Source organism: Asterias amurensis, chromosome 17 (genome assembly GCF_032118995.1).
Source record: "Asterias amurensis chromosome 17, ASM3211899v1".
In the NCBI taxonomy this organism is placed as follows: Eukaryota; Metazoa; Echinodermata; class Asteroidea; order Forcipulatida; family Asteriidae; genus Asterias; species Asterias amurensis.
The window spans coordinates 17,685,189-17,706,429 of record NC_092664.1 but is presented as its reverse complement, the minus strand read 5'-3'; the positions used below and the strand labels follow the sequence as shown (position 1 = coordinate 17,706,429).

General features: G+C 37.0%; 2 protein-coding genes across 2 annotated transcripts in view; one reads left to right on the top strand and one right to left on the bottom strand.

Moving 5' to 3' along the window:
• The first annotated feature begins 76 nt into the window (after positions 1 to 76).
• Positions 77 to 10,448, top strand: LOC139949560 (uncharacterized). The gene is made up of 4 exons (XM_071947951.1): positions 77 to 654; positions 6,382 to 7,182; positions 7,305 to 7,432; positions 8,598 to 10,448. Exons 2-4 carry the CDS (start codon positions 6,407 to 6,409, stop codon positions 9,551 to 9,553), a joined length of 1,860 nt encoding a protein of 619 aa, XP_071804052.1. The 5' UTR covers positions 77 to 654; positions 6,382 to 6,406; the 3' UTR covers positions 9,554 to 10,448.
• A 1,527-nt stretch (positions 10,449 to 11,975) lies between these two features.
• The window catches only part of LOC139949559 (E3 ubiquitin-protein ligase UBR5-like), a 75,261-nt gene continuing 65,995 nt past the window's right edge, over positions 11,976 to 21,241 (bottom strand). The window contains exons 44-49 of the mRNA XM_071947949.1: positions 20,338 to 20,604; positions 19,561 to 19,645; positions 18,599 to 18,868; positions 17,664 to 17,808; positions 16,393 to 16,493; positions 11,976 to 15,750 (exon numbers count right to left, since the gene is read on the bottom strand). Of these exons, the coding sequence (XP_071804050.1) occupies positions 15,538 to 15,750; positions 16,393 to 16,493; positions 17,664 to 17,808; positions 18,599 to 18,868; positions 19,561 to 19,645; positions 20,338 to 20,604 (1,081 nt within the window). The 3' untranslated portion in view covers positions 11,976 to 15,537. The remainder of the gene's footprint in view (positions 15,751 to 16,392; positions 16,494 to 17,663; positions 17,809 to 18,598; positions 18,869 to 19,560; positions 19,646 to 20,337; positions 20,605 to 21,241) is intronic.

The following is a 21,241-nucleotide window of genomic DNA, read 5'->3' as shown; positions in this document are numbered from 1 at the left end:
CACTGCGCCCCCTTCTGTTGACTTCCGCCTTTTCCTTATGAATATTCATATAGCTTTTCACGATGGGTGGGCGTGGTGGTCCCTGCAGTCTTTTTGGTAGAGAAGAGACTCTCCGAGATGATCAATTATGCTGTTTAGTGTTTTATTCCTTAAAGATAACACCATGTTCGCTCTGTGATCTCACTACTCAAGCAACTTTATTAAAGCACCAACAACAATCTGTGCAAAAAACATATCAGGCTGAAGAACAGCTACTTTGATTGGGTTATTTTATGGAAGGTTTGTCCATACAGCCAATAAGTGATGGTTTAACATAATTGTTTGTTCAATTTCACATTTCCGGGTTTTCATGGTTTAAGTTTTGGTCGAGCAGTGTGTCCGTACCATGCCACGTACCTCTACTGCCTGGTCGTGAAATACGCAAGGCAGATGAGATAGATGAGGCCGGTCGCAGGCCGGTGTGATCATCCATTGTCACGATCGAATAAGCAACAATTGCGCTGCCGTCGGCCACGTAGTTCCATGTAATACACAATAGTGAGAATTTCCGACCACATGTAGCTAGCACTGAGTGTAGCTCTGATGATCAACTAGTCCAGATAGAGATTAGTGTTGTAGTTCGTAGCAGCAAAACTTGGCGGTGATTGTGTAACTGTAAGTAAAGTATATTTCAATATTACTATTATTATTAGTAATAGTAGTACTACTAATACTATTAGTATTACTAACTAGGTCATGCCTAGGCTACACACAGTATTATTTAAACTGGATTTAAACATTTCACTCTAAGTAGGCCCTAACTAAATTAATTTAATAGACCTTATGCATTGACGTTATTCAGTCGCCATCTTTGAGGTCAAACGGTGACGAAACAATCAAAACGCACATAGATTGGCCAATGAACAACCTCCTTTTGACCTCAAGGCGAGGGCGCCGTACTGGAATGACGTCATGTGCATAAGGTCTATAAAATAATCTCGCATTTTGATTGAGAGTTTCTCGGTGGAGCATCTATTTCTACCTCCATGGCATGATGGATGGAGTATAGAGCAAGGTCCCCAAAAGGAAGAGAAGCTCTATGCTCTATGGATGGAAGTAGCTCCAAGGGTTGAAGGGATGGGGGTTCATGGGGTGGAGCATTTAATTTCATATTCAATATTTACTTTATAAAAAATATCAATAAATACCTTGGATGGTTTCAAGTCTCTGATGGGTCAAAATCCGGTCACGTGTGGGAGTGTTAACGGTGGTATAATAAAGACCAGCTTTGGAAAATAGCGAATAAGTGACCACTAAATCAGCATACATTGTGTAAACCTTGCGCGTTGCACTGTATCGCACGCTTATTTATATCCCTGTTAGTTTCATTGCAACTTCGCACACTTACGCGTACGCGCGCTAAAAATGTATCATATTTGAGTGCGCGCGTGTAATATGTGCGCGCGTATAAAGTGACGCCGAGCTCATGCGGGCGTTTTAATGCACAAGGAACAGCTATCGTCCAATCATTTGCCTCCTTTGACCCCAGTGAAGGCGCTGAACAGATCATTATTTCAAAGAGTCACTGGTCTCAAAGATCAGTAATGTGATTAACGCACGAAAGAGATGGGAACCATCAAAAGCTCAAATATGGCCCCTGAACATGTCTGGAAGTACCGCCGAGAGAAAAGTCACAAAATTTGGACAATATTGTAGCCGTTTAATTCGCTAAAAAAGGTATTTATTAGTGGGAATAACAGTGTTAGTACCCGGTCATTACTACGTAGTGAAGACCGGGTACTCGCTCTGTTATTCCCTAAATAAAGATCAACAGATCATTCCCATTCATTGGATGCTGGTCATCTCACCCCCTAGTTTTTAGTTAGCCATGTCGCCCCCTGACAATGTGTCCCCCCCCCTTTAGCAATGCTGTCCCCAGAAGTGTATTAGTTTGTGCTTCTACCACTTTTTTATTTGATATGAAATAATTATAGTATCTTATCTATCTTATCTAATTAATTTACCTCAATGAGATCCCTTTTTGTAAAAATGAGTGAAAAAGTGATGGCGCCATACGGAAAGTTATCCTTTTCATCCTTTGTTATAGTGTAAAGCTCAAGTTTCTTAGGGTTTCTTTTAGGTTGCCATAACGTAACACTCGTCCTGACGGCCGCCGTTGGGAGGAGGGTTACGTTATCAGAACTAGGTTTCTTAAAGTTCCCCAGATGAAAACATTGCCTTATCCCAATCGTTTAAAAAAATGGATTTAATAATATTTGCAAAAACAAATAAAAAAATCAATCAAATATTATGAACAAAATAAAGGACTAAAACTTGTATTAATATTTCACGGTAAAAACGGAACTACAAAACCGCAACCAAACGTATAACGTTATTTGGAGGTGACTTTGCAAGGGGGGGGGGCATTGGCTGAGGGTGACTTTGTCTGGGGGCGACTTTGCTAGGGAGCGACATTGTCGGGGGGGGGGGGATCAATGCAGGGGGCGACTTTGTTGGGGCGAGCTGGCTAGGGGGCGAGATGACCAGCCCCCCTTCCCATTTAGTAAGCTTGTTTGGACTTGGAGCATAGTCATGATGATAGTCATTAGAGCATTTGGACTGATTTGGCTTGCACTGATTTTCACCTTTAAAATATGTGCATCTAATACAACAATATAACAAATTGACAACCAAGATTAATAAACAATCGCTTTTTTATTGACCTCTAAGGAGAATTATTCAGCCCCTAGAATTATGAGGTTCGTTCGACTGTCATGGAGACGATAGCGGAATGGACCTCAAAGTTGTAGGAGTAGGGAAAATACACTGCATACAAACATACAATACCTTCTAAAAGTAAGGATTATGACCAAACATTAAATCAGGTTTCTTAATACTCTCAAAAATCCCACTTTTGTTAAATCCACTGAATTAAATGCTTCCCCTCTTATAAAACTGATACTTTTCAAATATATCAGAGACTATACTTTGAAAGGGGTTAGAGTTTCACCACTCTATAGAACAGTTGAATTATAGAAAATTCACTTTTTTAGCATTGTCCAGGATTCTATAAATTTGTACTCTGGATTTTGTTGATAGTCCTATCAGCTCTTTGATAGTTTTTAATCTAAAATCTATTCCAGTGCTCCAGATTTTAAAAACTGTGTGTAACAATGTAGGTCTATATAGAAAATTGAATGTAATGTGTAAGGTTTCTTCTTTTCAGTGATGTTTTACTTTGCAAGATGAATTTGTTATCAAACTATTTGTGGGTTATTCTTATCTGGCTAGCGCAGGTTTTTGTTTGTTATTGGCTTTGTAGCACTGTTGAAATGTTTGATTTTGTCAAGCATTTCATTTTTATTTTAGTATTATCTTGTGGTACTACTGACCATGATTTGTGTTTTAAAACCCAAATAAATAATAAATAAATAAATAAAAATCTATTATTGTTAATACATTAAAAAAATTACAGACATATAGTTCTCACTCCAAATTGGATCGGTCGAGTTGGTTTTTGAAAAGCGTTTGAAAGTGTTTGTTTTTAAATGCATGGTTAGCTAGATAATTTTAAAGTAGAATATAATGATCTACACAAACAAGCCTCTGCAAGCTGAACCAAAATCTGCACATAAGGCGTAATCATGAAATGTTATGAGGTCTCAAAAAGTCAATGAATAACTGCAATCTCATCAAAAATATTTGAATGACAACAAGTTTCAATATTTATATCTAAAAGGCTGAACAGTCCAAAAGGGACCTTGAACGCCATAATATTTACAGTGCAAAGGAGTATCCGACGCAGTGCAGAACAAATATTCAGACTTTTTCACTAAGAGCTGACACAATGTATAAGTCAGAGACCTAGCTTGATATGACGCAGGTAGTACACAGGATTCCTCTGTTGATGTGTAACCAACTATAAAATACAATGTTTGGGCAGACATGAACACAAACAAGCCTCTGCAAGCTGAACCAAAATCTGCACATAAGGCGTAATCATGAAATGTTATGAGGTCTCAAAAAGTCAATGAATAACTGCAATCTCATCAAAAATATTTGAATGACAACAAGTTTCAATATTTATATCTAAAAGGCTGAACAGTCCAAAAGGGACCTTGAACGCCATAATATTTACAGTGCAAAGGAGTATCCGACGCAGTGCAGAACAAATATTCAGACTTTTTCACTAAGAGCTGACACAATGTATAAGTCAGAGACCTAGCTTGATATGACGCAGGTAGTACACAGGATTCCTCTGTTGATGTGTAACCAACTATAAAATACAATGTTTGGGCAGACATGAACACAAGTAAACTAAGTTAGGCCCTACACCAGATGAAAAACAATATGGGCCTACCAATAATTACTGCTACTGCCAAGACAGACTAATGAAAACAAATTACAATTCCTGAATACAAGGGTGACTTCCCTAATTGTTCTTTGGCTAGCACAATCCTCTTGCGCCCCTTCTTTCTTTCTTTCTTTCTTTCTTTCTTTCTTTATTTCTTTCTTTCTTTCTTTCTTTCTTTATTTCTTTCTTTCTTTATTTCTTTCTACCAATGGGATCAGGGAAAAATACCCACAACTGAACCAAGGCAAGCCTAATTCTTACAGAGAATGACCCTCAAATGAAAAAATAAGTAGTTTCTTTAAAAAAAAATTGAAACAAAACGAGTGGTTACTTAAGACTCTGAGGCCTTCCTGAAAAAACCCTCTGAAACTGCATCCATGATTGTAAGTGTTTTAAAAACATTATTTAAAAATTATGCTTTGAAAAAAAAAAATGACAGAAGGAAACAGAAACACCTCCTCTACATTGTCATTCGCCTTAACAAATGTTGGATTGATTTTCACCGATTTCAATCTTGAGTCGGATGGTCTTAAAAAAGACTCATTTGTTTTAATGTCAAAGAACGCCCAATGCTCTTTACATTATGTTTGCACTTTGATTTAATCTAAAGTGTCTATGGACATTTTTTGAAGGGGCACCAAGGCCAAGACAAGGGCAACAAAGACCATGGTGTCTGTGGCTTCCGTGTAATTCCAGGCCTGAGGACCAATTCAATGTTCAGACTCAAACAAATCATCAGTGAAATAGTATTGTATTTACAGGAAACATTGACAATGACAAGATTGCCAATTCAGACTCATACAAATCATCGGTATAAACATGAATGTAGTGTAAATGGTCGGCCCATGTGTTGCAATGAATGACACGTATGCGATTGATCGCCATTCTGCAACCAAGGTTTATGCAGCTGTTACATCATGATCACTAGTGCATGCAGCGATCATGTGCAAACAATTAAATCTCTTATAAACATATATAAAGGATACGACGCGTGATGGGTTAGCCCCCTATTTCTCTTTCCCTCGTCATATTTATTTATTTATTTTTTACATTTAGACCTAGACTATAGGCCTATGTTACAATGTTTTGTACTTGGTGCTGTTCTTATAACAACTGTCGATGCACTATGTACCTCCACAAATACACCAAGACAAACTCAAGTAAAAGTACTAAAACATGACGTGAAATTTATATTTACTGTTTACGAAGGCCCTGTAATTGTCATTTACCTGGTATAAAATTTAATGATGAGACCTATTTTTTAAACAAAGGGCAACAGTATTACCATTTTATATAAATGTTGATGAAATCAAAATTTTGGTTTGAGAAGAGATTTTAATGGTGTGGTACAAAGACAAGATCTAAGATTAAGTGGTAGAGAATTCTAGATGCCTGGCGCAGCTGAAGAACTGATCAATATTTCAAACCAAAATTATGTCCTAAAATTATAATTTAAAGGACAAAATCAAATGATTTGATTAAACAAAGCTCTGTTTGCAATTTAACATTATTGTTGGATCAGTTCAGGTTTATACCCATTGCCCCATCTCCAGAATGTCTAAGATTTAGAATGATTTTGTTTCTTCCTCAAAATAACCAATATACATGTACTTGTAGAAGAAAGGATGTTTATTTACTACCTGTGAACCGATGGATAGTTCACTTATATATTGTTTTTTACCCTACACCTATGTTTGTTAGCACTGTATACTTGGTACTTTCCCGACTTCTGTGAATAAAATCACATGCATATCCCTCGGGTGTGTTCCGAACCCACAACTTCTGCAATTCAAGAGCAGCCTGGTAGTTAGAGGCACTTTCAATCCTATATTTAAGCAGCAGGTACCGCAATGATTTATTAGACGTTAAATTTGCATCACGGATAAAGATTACTACTGTTTTTTTGTTTTTTTTTTTAACCCTAACACTGAATGATAGTTCTAAAGTAAACTAAAAAGGATAACGATATCACGGACAAGCCTGAATGAACAGAAATATTAACTAGAACATTACTTCTTTTTTTTCCTTTGTTTTTTTCTTGACATTAGGTGGTACATGGAGTATTGAGTCGCCATGGAAGCCTTACATCACTGGCACATTGGAAATGTTGTAAGACGAAGCACTGCCCAGAATATAACTGCCCTCTCTCAGGCATCACATAATGCTCCAACTATACCCCAAGTCACATTGCTACTGCTATGGATCTCTGCTATTCTATTATTAATCTTCAGATCTCTATATCGACAGAGGATCAAACAAGCCACTTCATTAGATGAGTCAGACTTAGAGTCCTCAGCTATTGACTCTGAACATGAGCAACTTGAAGATGATAAAAGGATTCAGTCTAGAAATAGTCAACCACATAGGAAAGATGCCGGGTCAGTCATGACTCGAGATGGTGTGGTCATTAATGGAATGGCAACTACTGAAATAACTATCCATAATATAGAACCAGACAGTACACAGCAAGATGACAAGTTTGGGTTTGAAAGCAATGATACCAAGATTATAAACCCGACTGGAGGTACTAAAGCTAAGACACAACTCATTCAAGATTCGCTCAACTCTGGTAACCCGATAACCTCAAGTATCAAACTAAAACAAGATGAAGAACCCAAAGCTCCAACGTTCTCCAAAGTGCCACCACCACCAACGTTTGACCAGTTTCTGTGGTACTGTGCTATGTTTGGTCTGATCATGATGCTATTCTATGTGTGTGATTACAAGCATAGGTTTGCTGAGGGTACAAGGGAGTATTCACGTGACTTGTTTATGTTTTTAGTTCTGCTGCTGTTTGCTGTTGCTGGGTTATTTACTGTGCAGACAACCGAGGACAAGATTTTAAACAGGTATGTTTTGTCTTTGTAAGGTTTATTTCACTTGCCATGCAAAGTTCACTGATAAGATTTTCATTCATGTGCTTGCCAAACTGGTGCCTTCATTTATATCTTTTCTGATGGTTTTCTTTCAGGGACCAGACTGAAGAATGGAAAGGTTGGATGCAGGTAATGTTTGTCTGGTACCACTACTTCATGGCTAAAGAGACTTACAACTACATTAGGATCTTCATTGCTTGCTATGTTTGGATGACAGGTTTTGGTAAGATAAACTACGATCTTTACTTTGATTACCAGTTTCCTCTTCAAAAATCTTACTTTATATATTTTCAAGTTAAATAAACCACAAGGGAAAGAGACTGGATAAGTCTTAGCTAGTTTGGGTTAGAACAAAGAAAACTTGACTGGAGCAGTACTTGAACCAACAACCTCCCGTACAATAGGTCGATGGTTCAAGTCCCATTTCAGTAAATTTGTGTTTGTTCAAACCCAGCGTTTACCTATTTGCCTTATTGTTTTAAAATTCAATCCACCAATGTACATGTATCAAGGGAAAGAGACTGGGTAAGTCTTAGCTAGTTTGGGTTGGAACAAAGAAAACTTGACTGGAGCAGTACTTGAACCAACATACTCCCGTACAATAGGTCGATGTCGATGGTTCAAGTCCCATTTCAGTAAATTAGTGTTTGTTCAAACCCAAAGTTTACCTATTTGCCTTGTTATTTCAATCCTCCAATGTACATGTATCAAGGGAAAGAGACTGGGTAAGTCTTAGCTAGTTTGGGTTGGAACAAAGAAAACTTGACTGGAGCAGCACTTGAACCAACAACCTCCCGTACAATAGGTCGATGGTTCAAGTCCCATTTCAGTAAATTTGTGTTTGTTCAAACCCAAAGTTTACCTATTTGCCTTGTTGTTTCAATCCACCAATGTACATGAATCAATTAGGGAATAACAGTGCGAGGACCCGGTCTTCACTGCGTGGTAATGACCGGGTTGCTGGCTGGCGCTGTTAACGGCCCGAGCTGGAGGCGAGGTTCGTTAACAGCGCAAGCCAAAAACAGAGGTCATGTAGCATGTCGCTGGTAACAAGACCATATATGGACAAATGAGTTTATACGCGTGCACCTGTTACACACGCGCACTCAAAATTTATACATTTTCAGCACACCTACGCGCAAGTGCACGAAGTTGCAATGAAACTAACATGGATATAAATAAGCATGCGATACAGTACAACGCGCAAGGTTTACACAATGTAAGCTGATTTAGGGGCCACTTATTCGCTATTTTTCAAAGCTGGTCTTTATACCAACCGTTAACACTCCCCCACGTGACCGGGTTTTGAATAATCAAAGACTTGAAACCGTCCAAGGTATTTATTTATTTGTATTAATTGACTTATCCTATTTATGTTTCCTTTACAGGTAACTTCTCTTTCTTCTGGGTGCGGAAAGACTTTTCCTTGTGGCGTATCCTGAAGATGTTATTTCGCTTAAACTTTCTTGTTGTCATGACCCTGCTTGTTACAGATAATAGTTACATGTTGTATTACATCTGTGCCATGCACACCTATTGGTTCCTTTCTGTGTATGCATTTATGGGTATTTTCCCATCTTGGAATGAAGACAGATTGAAAATGGCATTTAAGTTTGTATGTTACTTTGTTATTAATGCTGCTGTATTTGACACACCCCTTCGAGATGTAATCTTTAAACCCTTCTGGTTTATCATGTCTTACGAAGGTTCAATGCATGAATGGTTATTCCGTGCTGGATTGGATCATTATGCTACTTTTGTTGGTATGGTTTGTGCTTATAACTATCCACACTTTGAGCGATTTATCAACTACCTTGATAAACGCCATCTTAATCATCGAGACTACATGACTACTGTACTTATCAAGTTCTTTCTATCTGGTCTGCTTTTGGTTATCTTAGGAATATGGTATGATGGCGTTATGCTTCGTGAGAAGTATGACTACAACAAGTACCATCCATACACCTCCTGGATACCTATACTAATCTATATATTCTTCAGGAACATTGTCCCATCTTTAAGGACTCGTTATCTTGGTTTATTTGCTTTTCTTGGTAAGATTACTCTGGAGACTTACATAGCACAGCTCCATATTTACATGCAGTATAATGCACATAAGCTGATTGTATTCATACCGGGATACCCACTTATGAACTTTGCACTGGCCTCTATCATCTACCTTTTCATTTCTCATCGATTATTTCATCTCACTATGGATTTCAGTGCCTTTATATTACCCAGGGATAACATGAAAAAGGTGGTGTTAAATGGTATCATGGGAATTGTTGTTGTTGGTCTTCATTTGTGTTTTGCATTGTTGTGTCGGGAAGTCGGATTAATTTAGAGATGGTTGAATGTTACAGTGAGTGAAGTCATTTTCTGAATGTTGTGGATCATTTCTTAAAAGCAATATTTCATAGAATACAGTTGGATGTAAATTTACATAGTTAAGTAAAGACACTTTAAATGTAGATTAATGTAGATTATTTTTATATTATTTTTATAACTATTTATTTTGATAGTGTCACAGTAAGCTTCTTAAGTTCTTGGATGAAGGAGAAGGTTCTGAGACAACTTGCATATTCTTTTAGGTTTATTTATTATTTCATTATCTGTTTTATGGTTTTCTTCTGAACGAATGTAGAACTTTTTGATTAAAATACACAAGTGTCATGCTCACAGGTGTGAGCATGAAATGTAATGTAATGTAATGTAATGTTGATTGAATTCAGGATTTTAATGGAGAGAGTTCGACCATAGACTAGAATGCATCTATTTTCTTAACAATTTGTTTTTAAAGTAAAATTCATGAGCATTAATGCCATACATGTAAGTATTTATTTAAAGCAAGAGGCATGTTTTACCCTCAAAAGAAAGAAAAGTTATTCAATTTTTAATCATTTTTTGTATATTTGTTGGTGAACTAAGAGAACTTGACAAGATTTGAACCTGTGGTGTCCATCAGATTGCTGGTGTTTACCCTTTATGGCAAATCTCTTCGTTCAGGGGTGTCAAGTAAAGCTTTAGGGGCATGGATCACACCCAGGTTTAATATACTTACCTTATGGGGATGTCAATTTCTTTGTTCACAGGTGCCAATATGTCTTTCAACCTTTAACTGCTGTATAACCAAGGGGCAGGGAACAAACAGATAGGATCACCTTAAAGGAACACGTTGCCTTGGATCGGTCGAGTTGGTCTTTGAAAAGCGTTTTGTAACCGTTTGTTATAAAATGCATATGGTTAGAAAGATATGTAAAAGTAGAATACAATGATCTACACAAATATGCCTCGAAATTGCGTGGTTTTCTTTTTACCTCGTCCAATAACACGATCGGCCATTTATGGGAGTCAAAATTTTGACTCCCATAAATGGCTGACCGTGATAGTTCGCGACGTAAAAAGAAAACCGTGCAATTTTGAGTGCTACTTGTGTGGATCATTATATTCTACTTTTAAAATATCTTTCTAACAGTATGCATTTCATAACAAACGGTTTCAAACACTTTTTATACACCAACTCGTCCGATCCAAGGCAACGTGTTCCTTTAAAGGCAGTGGACATTATTGGTAATTACTCAACATAATTATAAGAATAAAAACTTAATTGGGAACAAGTACTGGGTAGCTGTTGATAGTATAAAACACTGTGAGAAACGGCTCCCTCTGAAGTGACGTAGTTTTTGAGAAAGGTAATTTTCAACAAATTTGATTACGAGACTTCAGAATTAGATATTGAGGTCTCGAAATCAAGCATCTGAAAGCACACAACTTTTTGTGACAAGGGTGTTTTTTCTTTCATTTTATTATCTTGCAACTTCGACGACAATTTGAGCTCAAAAATTTCACAGGTTTGTTATTTTGTGCATATGTTAAGATACACCAAGTGAGAAGACTGGTCTTTGACAATTACCAATAGTGTCCAGTATCTGAACACTTGTTCAAATTCAGTTGCCTTACATATATAATTGGTGCATGTTAAACTTAGTGTGAAATTAATTACCATTATGAGTGTGTGACTCTGAGGTTGAAAGGTAATTAATTATTATAATATGGGTAAGTATTCGTTTCTTATGACCTTGAGGACTTAGTATATGGAAATTTGCTTTAGATTATTATTTTAATTTTTTTGAGGTCCTAAAATGTAACAAAATGTTAAGATATTTGTACAATGCATTGTGCGTGTATATGACGAGTTAAAACAATTACTGTATGCTGCACTAGGATTAGCCTTGAACTTATGATGTATACAGTATATGTATGAAAGGTTACACACCTATATTCCGACACCCTATGTTAGGACAACTCGCCCTATATTCCGACACCCCTATGTTCCGACAACTGAACCTATATTCCGACACCCCTTTGTTCAGGGTTGTTCAGACACCCCTATGTTCCGACACCTCTATGTTCGCACATTATTACTCTGTTGATCAATAACAAAAACACATCTTGTATTACAGGTTTCCCGGCGAATTTTGGCCCGGAATAGGTTTGAATATCATAAGTTGAATTCGTACTGATTTTAAAAGTGATGGAATCAAATTAAGATAATCGAATCACACATGATTTTGTTGCTTGTTGTGGTTGTAAACATGAGTTAGGCCTATAGCTCCCCGAGTTAGCTGGCAATGAAACACTCAGTACTTTGCTATTGTTAGATGCGTGTCCATGTTGATAACATTTCATGAGCCTTCAATTTATTGCGCCGATGTGTAATTTCTTACATTTGCGCACCCTCCCCCAAAAAATTTTTTTTAAAAAATAAACAAATAAATAAATAATAATAATATAATAATAATATTAATAACGAATTAAGTCATACCACCCCCTCCATTACTCAGTCCTCTTCTAAATAAATCAAAGATGCTATTTTTTAATAGCAGACAGAATAACACTTTTCATACAAATTAAACTCCTCTGGGGGACTACATAGGTTACCAGTACATTTATGGACTAAATTGCAGTCGGGTGTAGTTTCTTAAAAAATGGCCAACACAAAATATTGGTGCAGGTTGTCGGAACATAGGGGTGTTGGAATATAGGGGTGTTTGGGTCGTTGGAATATATATAATGGTGTCGGAACATAGGCGTGTCGGAACATAGGTCGAGTTGTCGGAACATAGGGGTGTCGGAACATGGGGGTGTCTGTGTCGGAACATAGGGATGTCGGGAATATAGAGCAGTCACCGTATGAAAAGCTTTTTGTAAAATGAGAAAACCACTTTGTGTTTAGATGGATTTCATTTGGTAGAGTACCAACAAAATAGTAGGAGATAATACCAATGTTCCTTGCGAACCATTTTAACGTCAAGTTTTGACTTAAACATATATTCAATGGAGGCAAATCAATTTTAGCAACTTCGAATTGTAGTGCAAGATACACCTGTTGAGCACAGTGAAAACAGTCTACATTGTTTGAAAGGGTACAGGAAACACATTGTTATTGTAATGTTTGTATATTATGTTAGGGTGTTGTTTCTAGTTTTAGTGCAATTTAAATGGAATAACTGAATTTAATGGTAAAGGAAGTGTATAAATGTGAAAAAATGTTCACATGATTACACTTAACTTAGTGTGATAAGGTTTACATATAACCAGCTTACAGGGTGTTCAAATTGCTCTTAGTTTTAAACTTACAGGGTGGTAAGGTTTATATACATGTAACTACCTTACATGGTGTTCAAGTTGCTCTTAGTTGAAAACTTCACTTGAAATAGTTTTACTTGAGATGCTTTAGTTTTTTAGAAATGAGTAAAACAATGAGGTTGGATCTTGCAAGTCTGAAATAAAATGTTTGAGAACAGTCACAGGGTTTTTACACAAATTGTTTGCAACTCGGGTTTGTTATTACATACAAATGTTGGGTCACACAAAGTTTGGACACTGGTCTTTGACAGTGACCAATGTTGGTCACCGCCTGAAGGAAAGCAGCTTAACTTTCCTTCCACTTCAAACTAACTGCCGAGTATTATATACCTTTGTTGTGGATGTTATATAATCAGAGTGATAGACCTTTTTGCAAATACCGGGGTGCGCGCGTAAAGCTTGGAATTAGGTGCATTGTGGTCTTGCTGGTATCCAAATTTGATCCATATATATCCCACAATGCACCTCATTCAACAGTCTGCGCTTGCGCATTGGTATTTGCGATAAGGTCTATGCCAAATGGGCTGTTCACTTAAAAAAAAAACTATTGTGATCAACCCCTGCGAGGCTTGATATTTAATACATAAAGCCATGCATTTTGAACTGAAAATTTACTATTTTAAATTTTATTGCAAATACAAGTCTTGGCTGACAAAGGCTTTCAAAAAGTAACTAATCGCCTACTTCCAAAACTGTTTTTGCCCCAATTTGAACTTCCACAAAAGTAATTTGAAGGTCACATGGTGTGCTGTAACAAATGCTTGCATAGTTTGAAACTACTTAAATGTGAGTTGCCCTTTTATTATACAGGGGGACTTTGCTTATGGGACACTGTAAGGTTACTGTTTGTTCGGAATGTTCGTTTCAAGTACAATTTACATGATTTATGGTATTTTAATAAATCAAACACAAGGACCAATACACATATGTGGACTTTGGGTTTATTTTCTTATCTTTAAATATTACAGAAAACAAAACAATAGCATGTATCCATCATGTACAAACTCGGGTGGTTTCACCGTGTGCACACGTCTAAAATAACAAGTCATTTGCTTCAGCATAAAATAATAACAACTACAGTGCTTAGAGCTCAATGTGTACTCTCATAGTGCTTCAAAGTCAATGCACCAAGACTCTTCAATTATTCCTTACACTTACAAACAGAAATAATGTGCTTCAAAGTCAATGCACCAAGACTTTTCAATTATTCCTTACACTTACAAACAGAAATAAAAAGATTCTTGCCTCATTTTATTTTCAAATGATTGAACTAAAAGAAATAACTTGGTTACTTTCAATTCCACAAAAACTAGTACTCTAGTCTGTTGCTTTAATGGTAAATTTAGTTCATTTAGTATACACATTATTGACTGGTTCGGCCGAGGGAAATGGGTCGCTCTTCTGGTCACTCACAGGCCCGAAGGGGAATAGACATGCACAAGTAACCGAATCGGTCTTAAAATGTGAAACAAGAAAAGAATCTTGGGAAAAGTATGGAACCCATTAAAATTCTCCATATTCAGTTATTAGTTGCTGTTCACGGTTCAGGTCAAGAGAGGGTGCTGTAAACAGTAACAAATTAAAATACTAAACTTTATTAGTTCACCCCACATGACCGTGTTTCAGCCAACCAGAATACAGAACAAGCAAAGGTGTTTTATAATGAGGAATATGGATTGATTTAAATTTGATTTACTTTCTTTTGCTTGAATTATTATAAGAGTTATTTTATCATTTAACAATACATGTATAATATCAAGATTATGAAGGGGTTACTTTTATATGGCGTAGATGACTACAAGGCCTTTTTATGATAGTAGTATCTATAATGGGTTGAAGATGCATTATTCTCCAAGACAACACAAATCACACCAACTGAGATAGGCTTTGAACCCAGAGCCTTATATGCACTTCCCGACTAAATCACCACAAACCTTTGCCTATACAAACATTAAGCATCTTTTGCTGCAACATTAATTATTGCATATTAACGGCTCCATTGTGAGGCACATGTATAGGTTCAACTGAGAACACATCTATTGTAATTCATGCCAAACATTATAATAGTACCAGGACAACAATCAATAAAAGATGCTTGAAAATGAATAAGGACAGGTGGGCACAACAGGTCCTTAAGGTACCCCCCCCCCCATTCCCAAATACTCAAATCTATATTAAGTCAAAACCCAAATACTTAGTCTTATTGTAGTATGAACACAGGTTTATTAAGAAGTGAGCAAACCTAGAGTAGCATCACTTAGTTGTTCATCAATCTCTCATTGTGATATCAAATCAGAAATATCAACTGTCATTTAAACTGGCCACAAAAATCTCAGTTCCAACTTGCTTTTTTTTTTTTTTTTTACTACTTAACTACATGAATCTAACACAGAATTGTACAAGGCGAGTGAAAATACAATGAAAATACAATGCAACATTACAAAAAACTTAAAAGTGAAGTGTGTCCGGAATGTACCAAAATTGATGGTTTGATTTCCTGTTTATGACAAGTCTTTCCTTGGTAGGATAGAACAGCACATTGCATTATTTCCCTGTGCTTAGATGGTTTACCAGGAACGGCTAGACGATGATTAGAATTTTATTTCTACAAGGTTATATGTTGACTTGATTAAACTCGCCTCCTACAAAAAGAAAACTACAACTATGAAGCTTGAATAATTAAACAAAACCAAATGCTTTGGTCTTAATTGCCATGAGTAGTTTTTTCTTGAGAATGACTTTGGAGCTGTACAGAGGGATGTAAAGGCGAGAAATGCAGGTGTTGGCAGTGGGAAGATGATTATCATCTGGCGGGCGAACTGTGATGGTAGGCATTGGTTGGAATCCTTCTTCACTGGCTGGAAGATTCGGACTGGATGTCCAGAAGTAAACCTAAAGGGGTAGAACAAGTCAAGCAAGTTGTTCAACCACGATGTGGGACATCACAGATTCAGCAAGCAAACAAATCTAGCTTGGACTAAGATGAACAATAATTCCCAGTTCAAATTAAGTTAAAGAATCCATTCTGTTTTACCATCATATTGCAAAAATAAGGTTGGTTTGACTATCTTCACACACAATTTATGAAGCATCAAAATTAATAAATATAACAAGATTCACTAAATGGTTAAAGGCAGTGGACACTATTGGCAATTGTCAAACACCAGTCTTCTCACTTGGTGTATCTCAACATATGCATAAAATAACTAACCTGTAAAAATTTGAGCTCAATCGGTCATCAAAGTTGCGAATTAATAATAAAAGAAGAAAACACCCTTGTCACACGAAGTTGTGTGCGTTTAGATGGTTGATTTCGAGACCTCAAGTTCTAAATCTGAGGTCTCGAAATCAAATTCGTGGAAAATTACTTCTTTCTCAAAAACTATGGCACTTCAGAGGGAGCCACTTCTCACAATGTTTTATACCATCAACCTCTTCCCATTACTCTTCACCAAGGAAGGTTTTATGCTAATAATTATTTTAAGTAATTACCAATAGTGTCCACTGCCTTTAAGTATCCATTACTAGACTCACCAGATCCTGTCTCTGTTGGTTGCTCATCTTCTCCACAATAGCCCAGAACCAAAGCTTGAAACGAGCCAATTTCTCTCCTCCTTCTCCTGCATGGGTTTCTCCTAAAATAACCAATTCATAATAACAATAATAGTATACAGGATTTATACAGCGCCCTTCATTAAACCAGTCAACCAGCAAGAATAACAACCAATTCATAATAACAATAATAGTATACAGGATTTATACAGCGCCCTTCATTAAACCAGTCAACCAGCAAGAATAACAACCAATTCATAATAACAATAATAGTATACAGGATTTATACAGCGCCCTTCATTAAACCAGTCAATGAGCACCAAACATCAAACTAGTCACTAAACATTTTACAATGATAACAGTAGTCAAAAGCATCGACACAAACCCAACAATTACAGCAAACAATTTACAATGATAAAAGTACAAGTTATAAAAGACAATAGCACGTCAAAAATATATTGAAAAAAAAAAAAAAAAACACTGGGAGACCATCAGTGTAAAAACAAAAAAGAGCGCCATTCCACTTAGTGTGTCTAAAACAAAGTCACAGAAACGCTGACAAGCTTCCAGGGAAATATTTACAGAATATCATTTTTTTTAAATGATAGATCTTCAGGCAACGTACATGTAGGAACAATGAAATATGAACAGTATGATTGGGATTGATCTAATGTGACAGGGTCTTGATGCTCTACTTTAACCACTAAAGAATTTATGTAAACAAGGTGGAACATGAGGAAACAAATAAATTAAAAAAAAAATACATAATCAAAGCTGAAACTATTGAGTTATATTGGAACTGATGATTGATAATATTACTAATACAATGTTTTTATAATAAAGCAGCATTGACCTAAAACAGGGTCCTGAGGTGCTTTACAGAGGTTCAAAATTGAAACAAACTGAGAAATACTTTTTAAAACAATTTAAGATAAATAGATTAAGATTGCTGAAGACAAATTCAAACTACCATGTAATGAAAGGACATGACACAGGCAGATGAGAAACTTTAATAAGTCAAGAGCACAATAAAAAGTAGGATTAAAAAGAAAGACATTTGCCCCTCATAATGTTTTCCTTTACGTTGCAGTACTCGGCAGGATCATTAAGTGAGGACGTTAAGCCAAGAGTGCTTGATTGTAGGTGGAGAACAGATGAGACACAAAAGTGCTATCATAATGTACAATACAGATAGTGCAGATAATTATTTGACTGGTTTAATTTGAGAGCAGCACCAGTATTAATTAACTCACCTGTTTCATCATTGAATGTTGTGTAACTAATTAAAGTCTGTACATTGACTTGACCACAACCATTGACCAATAAACGGAAATCTTCAGCTGTCAATCCTTCTAGGGCACCTTTGGGTAAGACATCGTACAGACCTTGCTTCATGGACTACAACAAATAAAATGCAAAAGAGTTTAGATTGTATTCCACTAGGGCACTTATGGGTAAGACATCGTACAGACCTTGCTTCATGGACTACAACAAATAAAATGCAAAAGAATTTAGTTTGTATTCCACTAGGGCACCTTTGGGTAAGACATCGTACAGACATTGCTTCATGGACTACAATAAATAAAATGCAAAAGAATTTAGTTTGTATTCCACTAGGGCACCTTTGGGTAAGACATTGTACAGACATTGCTTCATGGACTACAATAAATAAAATGCAAAAGAGTTTAGTTTGTATTCCACTAGGGCACCTTTGGGTAAGACATCGTACAGACATTGCTTCATGGACTACAACAAATAAAATGCAAAAGAGTTTAGATTGTATTCCACTCAACAAGGCCTTTATTTGTTCGGCTCAACTGTGGTCAAACATTGATATCTGTTGTTACAATTAGTCCTCTCAACATTTTGCAATCCTTGCCAACAACTCACAGAGTGTTGGCAACAAAGTATGGGTTGGAATCACTGCTAACCAATCAATTCAATTCAATTCAATTCAATTAAAATCAACATTTATTTCCATATTGCAATATACACATACAATAACTTATAGAGGAGGTCAATGCAACAAAGATGTGTACAGAACTACTAGAATGATAACACTTGAACAAATTTAGAAATACATTTTAAAAACTCATCCATAACAAAGTTATCTTCATGTAGCCAACTTAACACAAATAAATGGAAAAGAAAATCAAATAAGTCTTCACAAGTATAATGTTTGACCTACCATATGAGGCTTCTGTGCTACCATAGTCATCCTATGCTCTGCATAGCGTCGTACATAATCATAGACATTAGTAGCAGTAACACGTATATCCATGCCATGTGGAATCAGTTCTACTTGACCACCTCCCTCTTCCTTGCTTAGTTCAATACTAAAGTACAAGTCTAGAGAGTTGAAGAGCCCTTCAGCGCCGTCTCTTTGAGCGTCTAGAAGAAGATGACGAAGACTCTCATATAAAGATGGATCTAAGAAGGCAAGATCATGCCAACCAACCTGCAAGTAAACAGACAGAATAATATTAATAACCAGTTTTATATGGCGCTTTTCACACCCAGGACGTCTCAAAGCAATTCAAACAGTGTTTACCCCTGGGGAGTATACAGCCTGTGCAACAAATATGCGCTACTATGCTACTAAATCAATTCTTTTCAAACATTGTATGTATGTAGCTTGTTGTTTATTGTGCATTTTTAGTTTTTGTTAGCGCTGTGATATAGTTTTCTATGGGGAGCGTTATTATTATTATTATTATTATTATTATTATTATTATTATTATTAATTACAAGAACCATCTCTGCCCTCACAGGTACCAATTTACCCCTGAGTGGAGAGAAGCAATTAAAGTTAAGTGGCAAAATGTACTTCATAAGAAGGTCATGCTAACCAACCTGCAAGTAAACAAACATTACCATTTCATCTCCAAATGTAATGACTTAAAAGAAATCTGTTCCTTGTTTGCTGTGCCTTTTGACCAATGCCACAGAATGACAAGTGAATATGCCACAGTGCCTCAACAACACATGGATTGTTGGCATGAGTACACCAAAGATGCACAGAAACTGGAAAAACCAACATTTGTTATCAGATATATTTAGTACAAAAAACATGATCCAACTTTTCAGAGAATGTATTAGAATTCAGCAACCCTGATTGAAATAAACAAGCAGTGTTTGAAAACACTGTACCTTTCTTCCAAGTAGAACCTTGACAACATGTCGACTTAGGGTCAAAGGGCAAAGTTCATTCTGCAGGAGGCACAGTCCTAATATTCTGTAGTAAGAGATCAACGAGTAAAAGAAAGGTTTGATTAATGAACTGTGTGTCCTCTTACTGCGCTTAGAGTATGCCATTCCTACATTGGTCGAGCTGGAAATGATTAGGATAGTAAAGCACTAGTTGGCTTTGCACAAAATCAATTAAAGTTTAAACACATTTGGTGAATGTATTGTTTTGTTAACATTGTCTCTGCTGTGCCTTAAACATATATTAAGATTGATTTTGCGTATTACAAATGCCTATATTTATTATGAACGTCATGTAAATGCAGTGAAGAAATTCTAATAGACATTAAATTTGCATTGGGGATAAAGAATAACCTGAATAATATGCCTGTGGATTGTTTGCATCACACAGGGGAAAGTAAACAGTGTTTAACACACATCAGCAAACACATATCCCTGATGCAGTAACATTTCAAATTTGAGATAACAAGTATCACCGAAACATTCTGAAATGTAAAAAGTCACATATTCCACTACAATGTGTTACCGAGTGTTAGAAAACACATTAATTCATTGATGTTTACACAATGATCAATACAATGATCTTAGTTTCATCAAATTCATACAATCGTAAAGTCACACTCACTCACTCACTCACTCACTCACTCACTCACTCACTCAACTTAAATTGTCGTGTTGCCGCATGTTTGAGTTGGGCTCGAGATCGAAGTGTAAACTTACCTGCCAATATTTCTGAAACAATTCAATCTTTCTGAAGTATTCCTGCCGGGCCGAGGAGCATAGAAACCTCTCTTTCCAGGCTGAAAGAACAATGCCTCATTGTCAAGTTCTTGGCTTTCATCTGCATCATCAGCTTCATCAGGACGAGATCCTTCACCAGGAACTGGTTTGGAGGATTTATCTTGATGGGTAGGGCCTGAAGAGTTGTTACGATCAGATAAACTAAAGATATCAAGATCAAGTAAACTACTCTCGGAACTCTCCTCCCTGGGTACAAAACAAAATACAAATGTCATGAGCTTCATCAGGAAGAGTCCCTTCACCAGAAACTGATTTGGAGGATTTATCTTGATGGGTAGGGCCTGAAGAGTTGTTACGATCAGAAAAACTAACATATCTAGATCAGGTAAACTACTCTCGGAACTCTCCTCCCTGGGTACAAAACAAAATACAAATGTCATGAAGAAATGTCTACTTTAATGTTTATTCAGAACACTAAAATGCCATCTTCAACAACAACAACAACAACAACAACAACAACAACAACAACAGCAGCAGCAGCAGCAGCAGCAGCAGCAGCAGCAGCAGCAGCAGCAGCAGCAGCAGCAGCAGCAGCAGCAGCAGCAGCAGCAGCAGCAGCAGCAGCAGCAGCAGCAGCAGCAGCAGCAGCAGCAGCAGCAGCAGCAGCAGCAGCAGCAGCAGCAGCAGCAGCAGCAGCAGCAGCAGCAGCAGCAGCAGCAGCAGCAGCAGCAGCAGCAGCAGCAGCAGCAGCAGCAGCAGCAGCAGCAGCAGCAGCAGCAGCAGCAGCAGCAGCAGCAGCAGCAGCAGCAGCAGCAGCAGCAGCAGCAGCAGCAGCAGCAGCAGCAGCAGCAGCAGCAGCAGCAGCAGCAGCAGCAGCAGCAGC

Excerpts from the sequence above, each read along its gene's own strand:
- LOC139949560 (XM_071947951.1), top strand. The coding sequence starts at position 6,407 with ATGGAAGCCTTACATCACTGGCACATTGGAAATGTTGTAAGACGAAGC. Across the intron at positions 7,183-7,304 it reads GAGGACAAGATTTTAAACAG|GGACCAGACTGAAGAATGGA; the intron begins GTATGTTTTGTC and ends GTTTTCTTTCAG. Across the intron at positions 7,433-8,597 it reads TGTTTGGATGACAGGTTTTG|GTAACTTCTCTTTCTTCTGG; the intron begins GTAAGATAAACT and ends TTTCCTTTACAG.